This window comes from Poromitra crassiceps (genome assembly GCF_964638095.1).
Source record: "Poromitra crassiceps genome assembly, chromosome: 13".
NCBI lineage: Eukaryota > Metazoa > Chordata > Actinopteri > Beryciformes > Melamphaidae > Poromitra > Poromitra crassiceps.
Window position 1 is genome coordinate 5,354,936 of NC_139644.1, and position 11,629 is coordinate 5,366,564.

At 44.9% G+C, this 11,629-nt stretch overlaps 1 protein-coding gene across 1 annotated transcript; it reads right to left on the reverse strand.

Moving 5' to 3' along the window:
- Positions 1 to 1,175: 1,175 nt before the first annotated feature.
- Positions 1,176 to 10,912, reverse strand: LOC310788242 (uncharacterized protein). Its single transcript, XM_083649784.1, has 4 exons — positions 10,780 to 10,912; positions 8,792 to 8,920; positions 8,120 to 8,249; positions 1,176 to 2,547 (listed from the first exon to the last, which is right to left on the reverse strand). Exons 2-4 carry the CDS (start codon positions 8,904 to 8,906, stop codon positions 2,328 to 2,330), a joined length of 465 nt encoding a protein of 154 aa, XP_083505910.1. The 5' UTR covers positions 8,907 to 8,920; positions 10,780 to 10,912; the 3' UTR covers positions 1,176 to 2,327.
- Between the last annotated feature and the right edge of the window lie 717 nt (positions 10,913 to 11,629).

Sequence of the window (11,629 nt, forward strand, 5' to 3'; positions counted from 1 at the left end):
CAATAGCATACTCTATGACATGTCTATGAATATTCACTATTTCAATAGCAGACTCTATGACATGTCTATGAATATTCACTATTTCAGTAGCAGCCTCTATGACATGTCTATGAATATTCACTATTTCAATAGCAGCCTCTATGACATGTCTATGAATATTCACTATTTCAATAGCAGACTCTATGACATGTCTATGAATATTCACTATTTCAGTAGCAGCCTCTATGACATGTCTATGAATATTCACTATTTCAATAGCAGACTCTTTGACATGTCTATGAATATTCACTATTTCAATAGCAGACTCTATGACATGTCTATGAATATTCACATATCTAGAAACGTGATATGCAGTCTATAGGCAAAAACCACACAACTTTATTCATAATCAGTAGGGTGTTCTGGTGAATGTGGCTGTATGTAATCCTCCAAACAGCACTTTTAACGACTTGCTCTTATGATTGTCTTAACTGTTGTGATGCATTCTGCTTTCTGTTACTTTTCTCATCTGTTTCTTTTCTCATCTGTTCTGCTATTTTTCTATCATTTGACTTGAATGCTTTTCTGAATGTGTTTTGTACATTTTATTCTTTTCCGTTTAATCACCCGTTTGATCTTTTCTTCTAAAGCATTTTCTAACATGTGCTTCAAAACTATTACTATAAAGCTGTCAGTGATCAATAGGTTATTAATCAATAGGTTATTATCAGTTATCTCCTGTAGTCCTGCCCTGTCATGCCAAAGCTCACGGCAGCCCGGTGCATGAGTGTGTGTCCCCCTAGAGGAGTTTATATGTCACTGCACCTCCTCAGTCAAAGTGATGAGCATTCAAATGTTACTGACAGCTGTTATACTGTATAACAAGAGGCATGTCCACTATAGCGTACACACGGGGGCTCGAACCTGCGACCGTCGTGTTGGTAGACAGGGAATCTATCGCTGCACTACCCACACTGGCCACACACCCTCAATATCTTTACATTTGAATGTAAATTACATTTCCATTCCATCCATTCCATCCCATGGAAGCATGAGGCGTCTGTGTGCGAACATGTTGAAAGCATGATGCGTCTGTGTGCGAACATGTTGAAAGCATGATGCGTCTGTGTGCGAACATGTTGAAAGCATGATGCGTCTGCAGCTGCTGAGGAGTTCAGAGACGAGCAGCTGGACTGAATGATGCAATAATCACTTTATTTGGAGCTTATTCAATGCGGCAGGAAACCTGAACACCAAGCGTCAGAGGGAATAGGGACCAAGAGCCTTCTCCCATTTGCCAAGAATGATCAGGAATCACTCTCAAACCAAGGCGAAAACTGCAAATCCCAAGAGTCACAGCGTTGTGGCACAAACCAAGCTCAATTTTGGGGGTGAATAATACCAGACATTAGACATCGTATAAGATGATAACAAATTGAATGAAAGAAGGATTAGCTTCAAAGTGCCGGCAGCACTACAGCAGCACTATAGCAGCACTGCAGCAGCACTACAGCAGCACTGCAGCAGCACTACAGCAGCACAGCAGCACTACGGCAGCACTACAGCAGCACTACAGCGGCACAGCAGCAGCACTACAGCAGCACTACAGCAGCACTACGGCAGCACTACGGCAGCACTACAGCAGCACTACAGCAGCACTACGGCAGCACTACAGCAGCACTACAGCAGCACTACAGCAGCACTACAGCAGCACTACAGCAGCACTACACCAGCACTACAGCAGCACTACAGCAGCACTGCAGCAGCACTGCAGCAGCACTACAGCAGCACTACACCAGCACTACACCAGCACTACAGCAGCACTGCAGCAGCACTTCAGCAGCACTACAGCAGCACTTCAGCAGCACTACAGCAGCACTACAGCAGCACTACAGCAGCACTACAGCAGCACTTCAGCAGCACTACAGCAGCACTGCAGCAGCACTACAGCAGCACTTCAGCAGCACTTCAGCAGCACTACAGCAGCACTACAGCAGCACTACAACAGCACTGCAGCAGCACTTCAGCAGCACTACAGCAGCACTGCAGCAGCACTTCAGCAGCACTACAGCAGCACTTCAGCAGCACTACAGCAGCACTACAGCAGCACTTCAGCAGCACTTCAGCAGCACTTCAGCAGCACTACAGCAGCACTGCCAGGAAGGCTAGAATGAACAGAGACTATAAAGGACAGCTGTTACAGGATGAACAGAGACTATAAAGGACAGCTGTTACAGGATGAACAGAGACTATAAAGGACAGCTGTTACAGGATGAACAGAGACTATAAAGGACAGCTGTTACAGGGGAGAGAACAGGTGGCAGGAAGCAGGAAGAGGATGTGGCTGTTTAGGCGACAGGGGCCTTCTTCTTCACCACTCTCCTCCGGGCGGGGCCGGGGGCGGGGGCAGGAGGCGGGCCGGGGGCGGGGCTAGCAGCCCGCTCCGTCTTCACCTCGTCGATGAACGTTTCGATGGCGGTGAACTTCTCCGTCAGGTCGCCCAGGTGAGCCTTCAGGGCGTTGAACTCCTTGTACAGGTCATCCAAGGCCTCCGACAGAGGCTGGATCCTGATGGGGAAGAGGGAGGGAGAGAGAGAGAGGGGGGGGGGGGGGGGGGGGCGGGAGTGAGGGAGAGAGTGAGAATTTGATTGGTTAAGCCAGTGGTTCCCAAACTGGGGGGCACGCTCCGTAAGGAATTACAGACTGTTATGATATCACCTTCAGACAACAGATCATAATCATGATGTCAGTCTGAGATTACTTCCTTAAGATTAACAATATCATATTTTCCCACTTATCAAGCTTCATATAAATTATTAATGGTAGTACACATATTGTTGTTGTTGTTGTAGTACTGCAGGTTTAGCACTACTATATATATATAAATGGTAAATGGTCTGCATTTATATAGCGCTTTTATCCAAAGCGCTTTACAATCAGTAGGTACATTCACCCATTCATACACCGATGGCGGCAGGGTACCGGCACACCATCAGGAGCAATTTGGGGTTCAGTATCTTGCCCAAGGACACTTCGACATGCAGACTGGAGGAGGCGGGAATCGAACCACCGACCTCTTTTATCCAAAGCGATTAGTGGACAACCCGCTCTACCTCCTGAGCTACAGCCGCCCCCATATATATATATATGGATATGATATGATGATGACAGCATTGTATAAGATATATATATATATATATATATATATATATATATATATATATATATATATATGGATATGGATATGATATGATGATGACAGCATTGTATAAGAGAGATATATATATATATCTATATATATATCTATATATATATATCTCTTATACAATGCTGTCATCATCATATCATATCCATATATATATATATATATATATATATATATATATGGATATGATATGATGATGACAGCATTGTATAAGAGATATATATATAGATATATATATAGATATATATATATATATATATATAACTTATACAATGCTGTCATCATCATATCATATCCATATATATATATATATATATATATATATATATATATATATATATATATATATATATATATATACGCTTTGGATAAAAGCATTGTATATATCTTATACAATGCTGTCATCATCATATCATATCCATTCTTGGTAAAGCACCAGTATCAGCTCAATACGCTGGACTGTAGTTGCTCATAAATGCACCTTAATGCTCAACATCAATCACGTTTAAAAGATGATGGATGTTTTTCATTACAGCATGGCCAAACTTAGAGCGATGCTTTACTATAAAGCAGAGACAGAAAGAGTGGAATGACAAAAGAGGCAAAATGAGAGAAGATGAAAGAGAAAGAGAAAGATGAGGATGAGAGACTGAAGAGAAGATGAAAGAGAAAGAGAGCAGGGCCGTATCCAGGGTTCCGAAATAGGGGAGGTCCAGCAAGGGAAGGCGGATTTTTTTCGAAAAAAAATTTAGTTCCCCCCCCCCCCCCCCTTTTTTAGCCATATTTCATTTTAAATTCTTGATTACATTACATTATAATGCTTGAAAATAATTTGGAATGAAGGGTTCAAATTATTGAATGTGATTATTATCAAATTATAGGCTAGCAAGAGTAATGCAACAATAACAAATACATAGTAGATGACACAAACATGTGGGCTCATGTACTCTTCAAATAAGTGAATGAAACCCTGCATAATGTAAAAACATTATTTGATATGGTTTAAGGCTTCAAGCTACTGAATAGTGCGAAGGATGCCTATTGCCCAGTATCAAATACCCACCTCGGTCAAATCTAGTCTAGTACAACACATACAGGTGCATCACCATAAATTAGAATATCATGACAATGTTCTATAATTTTTTATCAGTTATCAAATATATATTACTATAATTATACTATATATACAGTGTATATATACAGTTTAGTATATTCCAAATGAAAAATAACATTTATTTATTCCTGATAGGAAGATTGAAAAATAAAATAAAATATATTATGTTGTTTTTAACTTTACACCACCTCTTTTTGTTACTTATCTGGTCATGAAACTGAAACCATGCATATAGCCACCTGCATACCTGACTTCGGGAGCTTGGCAATTGGCATCATGCATGATTAGCCAGTAGCATCCCAATGTGTCACACAGGTAACATTACTTAAGAGACAGACTAGACACTTACTTTCTTGGTTGTTGCTAAAAAATCTGTCAGTGTCACTCACTGTCTGTCGTTCACTTCGCTCACTGTCTCGCAGCTCGCTCACCTTCAATTATCTCGCCAGGCAGACAGACAGTCATCACTCACCACCATGCTGCTGCTCTCTTGGAATCAAGTTACCGCGGACGCGGCGTCAGATGACTTCCTGCCTGACCTGCCTTTCGTTTCAAAATAAAAGCGATCCCGTGTTTTTCATGCTTTTCCATGCAGATTGTTTTATTTTTTTCTCTGAAATATTAGGGGAGGTCCGGACCTCCCCGTCCTCATAGCTAGATACGGCCATGAAAGAGAGAGATGAGGATGAGAAACTAAAGAGCGCAGAGGCCAAATGAATCAACTGAAAAGGAAACATGGAGAGGGAGACTTCCTCAAATAGAGCGCTGTGGTATTTATTTAACTGTTGGCCCATAATGACGAGTGCCAGTCCAGACCATGAGCAAAGAGGCAGGAAAAAGACAATTTCCTTGTGGAAACCTCCAGCCTGTTTTTTTTGTCTCAGGTTGCATAATGGCACGTTTCTATTTTCATGTTCAAATTGCAGTTTGAGACGCACAGAAATACACACAGTGTTCCAACAAACTCCGGTCCTTATTCTGAGCCTCAAAGGGAAAGCTGAATTCCTGCTGGGATTCTGTGTTCTCTGTGCTCGCTGGGCGGAACAACTCTCACTGAGCCTGAGAGGGATGCAGGAGGAGGTATCACTCTCACTGAGCCTGAGAGGCCTGCAGGAGGAGGCCTCACTCTCACTGAGCCTGAGAGGCCTGCAGGAGGAGGCCTCACTCTCACTGAGCCTGAGAGGGATGCAGGAGGAGGCCTCACTCTCACTGAGCCTGAGAGGGATGCAGGAGGAGGTATCACTCTCACTGAGCCTGAGAGGGATGCAGGAGGAGGTATCACTCTCACTGAGCCTGAGAGGGATGCAGGAGGAGGTATCACTCTCACTGAGCCTGAGAGGGATGCAGGAGGAGGTATCACTCTCACTGAGCCTGAGAGGGATGCAGGAGGAGGCCTCACTCTCACTGAGCCTGAGAGGGATGCAGGAGGAGGCCTCACTCTCACTGAGCCTGAGAGGCCTGCAGGAGGAGGCCTCACTCTCACTGAGCCTGAGAGGCCTGCAGGAGGAGGCCTCACTCTCACTGAGCCTGAGAGGGATGCAGGAGGAGGCCTCACTCTCACTGAGCCTGAGAGGGATGCAGGAGGAGGTATCACTCTCACTGAGCCTGAGAGGGATGCAGGAGGAGGCCTCACTCTCACTGAGCCTGAGAGGGATGCAGGAGGAGGCCTGAGAGGGATGCAGGAGGAGCCTGAGAGGGATGCAGGATGAGCCTGAGAGGGATGCAGGAGGAGGCCTGAGAGGGATGCAGGAGGAGGTCTGAGAGGGATGCAGGAGGAGCCTGAGAGGGATGCAGGAGGAGGTCTGAGAGGGATGCAGGAGGAGCCTGAGAGGGATGCAGGAGGAGCCTGAGAGGGATGCAGGAGGAGCCTGAGAGGGATGTAGGAGGAGCCTGAGAGGGATGCAGGAGGAGCCTGAGAGGGATGTAGGAGGAGCCTGAGAGGGATGCAGGAGGAGGCCTGAGAGGGATGCAGGAGGAGGTCTGAGAGGGATGTAGGAGGAGCCTGAGAGGGATGCAGGAGGAGCCTGAGAGGGATGTAGGAGGAGCCTGAGAGGGATGCAGGAGGAGGTCTGGGGCTGGATCATATCAAACTAAAGCAACACTCAAACCATCCTGTGTGCTTGATGGTGTCTTCTGCATGTCTCCACATAGCTCTCCTTCCTTGAGTTGTTCTTTCAGTGCAGGCTTGTTACTTTGACTCGCTCCATTTCAAAAGAACAATCTACACTTTCTACTCACTACATCTTCAAAACAGACTCATTACTCCTTACTCATTACTCTGGAAAACAACAACTGATGTTTATTGTATTATTATTTGTTCAGAAAGCTCACACCAGCAGCCGACCAAGAGCCACATGCCAATTAAAAACACATCTCATCTTTGGGATGTACATGGATGCGATGTTGTTTTTTTATTTTTTATTTTTTATTTTTTTAAAGACAATTTTCCTGACTTGGCTGGACAATGAAGCTGCATTCTATTCTATTCTATTCTATTCTATTCTACTGGCTGATTGTACACCAAAGCATCACCACCAAAAAGGTAAAATTATCACTTAAATGTTAGTGATTTGAGTTGCAGATTCTTTGGCATTAAGAGGCGCGCTCAACAGACAACCAGTTTAGTTCATTAGAAGTGACTTTTGTAGACCTACATGGGCGATTATAGGTTGGTGCACTGGCTGCACGTGCAACCCCTAGTGGCCAGATGATTCTTTTTATTTTATTTTTATTTTTTTACCTTTTATTTATACAGTGGGAGTCTCACTGATAGCAATGCTCTCTTTTTCAGGAGTGCCCTGTTCACATTCACACACACATTCATACCTGGAAGCTGACCAGTACAACATCACCTGACTGCAGCCTGGGTAAAGTTGTATCTACAGTAGGTGTCATTCAGCATATTGTGATATGTTGTTGGGGAATGTGTTGTCATATCCTACTATAGCATTCAGTGTCTCCTACACAGTTATCTGTTTGTGGAGGTACTGTACACCACAATAGATTTTGAGCACCACAAATAGATTTTGACTGCCACATATTAATTTCAAGGGAAACACTATCATGCAGATAGAATAGGCTATATAAGGAGACAATTATTTTTTCATCACTGTAAAGCCACAGCATAGTGAAGAGGATATTAATGTGATGTGTGTAGTTCTTCATATCTACTAGCCTCTTCATTTTGCTCTCAGAGTGCCCCAGATTAATGCATTTTATTTTAAAATGTACAAAATTTCTTTTGAGACCCCCCTACCGGAGTAATATTGACTTCTGGGTGGTGCAACCCCTGTTTGGAAGGTCTATAATCGCCTATGGTAGACCATACTTCTACTTTGACATTCTAAGTTGAAGACGTATGTACTTGGACTTGAGTCAAGGATTTGGAATGCTTCTCCAACTATATTTAATTAGTATTTGCATTTTGACTTGAGTCAGGAGTTTGGGTTCCATCACCTGCGGCAGGCAGTTCTCACACAGGAAAAGTGACTGCAAAATGTTCTCATAAATAATCCTATGAATGCAACGCGAGCAATCATGCCCAAGCCCCTGCAGAGAACCTCAAGCAAAATGGTGGACATTCCTTTTATTTGTCAGTGGAAAATTTAATATTTGCATATTTGGCTGCGCCCTGCCCCCCCCCCTTCCCTCCTCCTCCTCCTCCTCCTCCTCCTCCTCCTCCTCCTCCTCCTCCTCCTCCTCCTCCTCCTCCTCCTCCTCCTCCTCCTCCTCCTCCTCCTCCTCCTCCTCCTCCTCCTCCTCCTCCTCCTCCTCCTCCTCCTCCTCCTCCTCCTCCTCCTCCTCCTCCTCCTCCTCCTTACCTGGCGTAGTCGGGCAGCAGAGCCTGGTGGTCGTTCTGCAGCAGGCCTCTCATCTGGCTCAGGATGTCAAATCTCCAGTTGTCCAGGACCTGAGTCAGGTTGGCCACGCCCCGCATGCTCACCTTCTCCGCTGGGACAGAAGAGGGAGGAGGTCACTTACAATGCAAGTAGGAGGTGAAGGTTGGATGAGATGGATCCATCTGAACCAGCACCACTGTGGGATGATGCTGCTGCCCTCATCCATCTGAACCAGCACCACTGTGGGACCTAGGAAGTGAATTTCCCCACTAATTTCTCCCATTGATGTTTCGTTTAATCCTTCAAGAGTTTTACTTGGACAAATTAATACTTGAATGAACATTTGATTCTTGTTTTTTCTTTTCTTTTTTGTTGTTGTTGTTTTGGTCCGAGTGAAATGTTCTATGGTCTCTCGTGATTCAGCTCGCAGCTGAATCGTTTGGTTTGTCAAAGTAAAACTCTTTTTTAGGATTTTACAATTTTATAAAACGTCAAGGATAAATCAACGGGGAAATTCACTTCCTAGGTCGCAAAAAGTTAGTCATAAATACACAACAAGCATGCTTGCAGCGTGATCTTTCACCTAGCTTTACATCATCATGCTGAGCCCTGAACTTGACCTTTGACCCAGAGTAAACAGAGAGGGAAGCTCACAGCCATCTCTGTAGTTCCACTCGTCCGTGGAAGTCGACGGCTGGCGTCGCCTCTGGGCCAGGACCGTTACCACGACGACAGCCAGTAACAGCAGCACGCTCAGTTTGGGGGCCATGACCGGTCCAGCACCTATGGGACAACATTATTATTATGAACAGATGTCATCAGTGATGATGTCATCAGTCTGAAGCTGTAAGTGATGGGAGTATAATAAGTAGGTGGAATCGGGGAGGAACCAGACGGAGACGATGGCTTTCCCCCCCCGGGCTGTGCAGGTGACCTGACGGAGCACAGCGGGTGACCTGACGGAGCACAGCGGGCGAGCTGACGGAGCACAGCAGGTGACCTGACGGAGCACAGCGGGTGACCTGACGGAGCACAGCGGGTGACCTGACGGAGCACAGCAGGTGACCTGACGGAGCACAGCAGGTGACCTGACGGAGCACAGCGGGTGACCTGACGGAGCACAGCGGGTGACCTGACGGAGCACAGCGGGCGAGCTGACGGAGCACAGCGGGTGACCTGACGGAGCACAGCAGGTGACCTGACGGAGCACAGCGGGTGATCTGACGGAGCACAGCGGGCGAGCTGACGGAGCACAGCGGGCGAGCTGCAGGGCGGGCAAGGGAGCAACTGAGCCCGCACTGCGGTCGAGCTGAATTTATTCGACAAATAAAAAAATACAATACACCAACAGGCATACAGTATAAAATAACTCATCAGGATATCACAATAAAGTCATTAAACTTATTCCCATTGTGGTCCCTGAGGGACGTGCACAGATAGACCCCAGATGGTGCGCAAGCACCTGTGCCCGGTTGCAAAACCGTTGCCCTTAAATTTTCATCAAAGTTTCCCTTAGGAAAAAATGTGTTGCATAAAATCACCTAAGGATTCCCTTAGGATATTGTAAGGGAAAACCCTTGTTTGCCCTTATCTACTTAGGTATTCCCTTATGCGTTGCTAGAAGGTCCCTTAGTAGCCATTTTCCTCAGAAAATCTTAAGGGACACATAAACGTCACTCAAATGTGAATTTGTGTGAGATTATTTATTATTTATTATATCATTATGATTATTTATCTTGGCTCTTGTTTGGGTCGTTCTTCCATGCGTGTTATTGGGTGGAACAGTTGAATTACGCCGGGAGGCTGAACTGTCAGTTCCTGCTGCTGAAGGAACGAGTCCAAGCATCAGTCAGTGCAAACTGATCTGACAGATCACTGGGAAGGCTGGGAGGAGAGCTGCAGAGACACGCCAAGTAATACCTCAGCGATACACACACATGCACACCTACTTAGAGTAATACACCATGCTTGGGAGACTGTTTTGTGCAGCTAAAAGTTCACTGTTCAGGGGATGAATACATGGTTGTTTACCTGAAATAGTTCCAAAAATCAACCTGCCTACATCAGCTACATCAGTGGTTCTCAAACGGGGTACACGTACCCATAGGGGTACCTGGAGGTACTACAGGGGGTACTTGGGAGAAAGGGGAACATGGAAAAATCTAAGAATAAAATATGAAAATAAATGAAACGTTCATAAATAATAAATACATTTTCTCAGGAGGCAACTATTTCACTCTATTTCTTCTTTTGTAATGTTATATTCTTCAAAAGCTGGGTTATCATTTATTCATTGCATTATATATGCTATAATTTTCTCTTGCAGTTTTTATAAGCTATAAAATGATGTAGTCGGGTAAAGAGGTATAAACACTGTCTCAAAACACCCTCAGAACACACCTTTTCACCTAGCCTTTTGACCAATCATTTATTTACTCTCATCTATTTTAATCTGTATCTTTAGTGCAGAGAGAGAGAGACAGTGGGAGAGAGAAGGAGAGAGACAGAATGACAGAATGAGAGAGAGGGAGGGTGAGAGAGACAGAAGGGGGACAGAACACACACACCCACAATGCATGCACATTAATTAACTAACATTAATTAATTACATTAGTTAATTAATTGGCAAATATTGCACATACCTGCTTAATGATGGTGGATACCTGTTGTTCCTGCAGCTCCTGTTGCAAGGCTTCCCAACAGTCTGTGTAACAAAGCCAGCAACAGCAAAGAGTGCAGAGAGAGAGAGAGAGGGAGAGAGAGAGAGAGAGAGAGAGAGAGAGAGAGAGAGGGAGAGTGAGAGAAGGAGAGTGAGAGAGAGACAGAAAGAAGTAGAGGGGGACAGAACACACACACACACACACACACACACACACAGAGTTGTGTGAGTTGTGAAAACAGATAAAACCAATGTACTGGAGCTCTGCCTCTAACCCAAACCATAGGCTACTGTACTAACCCATAATGATGGGGGCAAAGGTCCAGTGTGCGTGTGCATGCGCGCGTGTGTGTGTGTGTGTGTGTGTGGGTGGGGGGGGGGTGGGGGGTGGGGTGGTGGGTTTTGTTCATTTCTATGGCCCAGGCTTAGAGTGATTGCTTATGCTTCTTGTAGCCTAACTACAGCCAAGAAGAACTACCACCTCCACCCTGGAAAGATGGACTTTCTAGCGTTGAAATGGTCAAAGATTTCATGATGATCTATGTCCCAACCTTCACCATTTACATTATCTATACTTTATACTAGTGTCCTCTAGTAAGAGAGTGGCGTCAGCGGAGGACCAAAATGCGAGACTCATTAGCCAATGAACAGCCAGGAATGGGTCTCGCGCTACTTTTGCATGCTAAAATAAAGCTGATAATGTACAATTTGATTGAACACAAACTGTCTATTTTGCTGCAACTCGACAGTGCTGCTTTTTTTACTCAAGAGTTCCACTTTCTACTTCCTGGAAAAAAACTGGTCCATTGGAGTGAATGGAGATGTCGGAACTC

Coding starts and splice junctions, on each gene's coding strand:
- LOC310788242 (XM_083649784.1), bottom strand. CDS start 8,906: ATGGCCCCCAAACTGAGCGTGCTGCTGTTACTGGCTGTCGTCGTGGTA. Junction 8,250..8,791: donor GTGGAACTACAGAGATGGCT/GTGAGCTTCCCT, acceptor CTTCTGTCCCAG/CGGAGAAGGTGAGCATGCGG. Junction 2,548..8,119: donor CTGCTGCCCGACTACGCCAG/GTAAGGAGGAGG, acceptor CTTCCCCATCAG/GATCCAGCCTCTGTCGGAGG.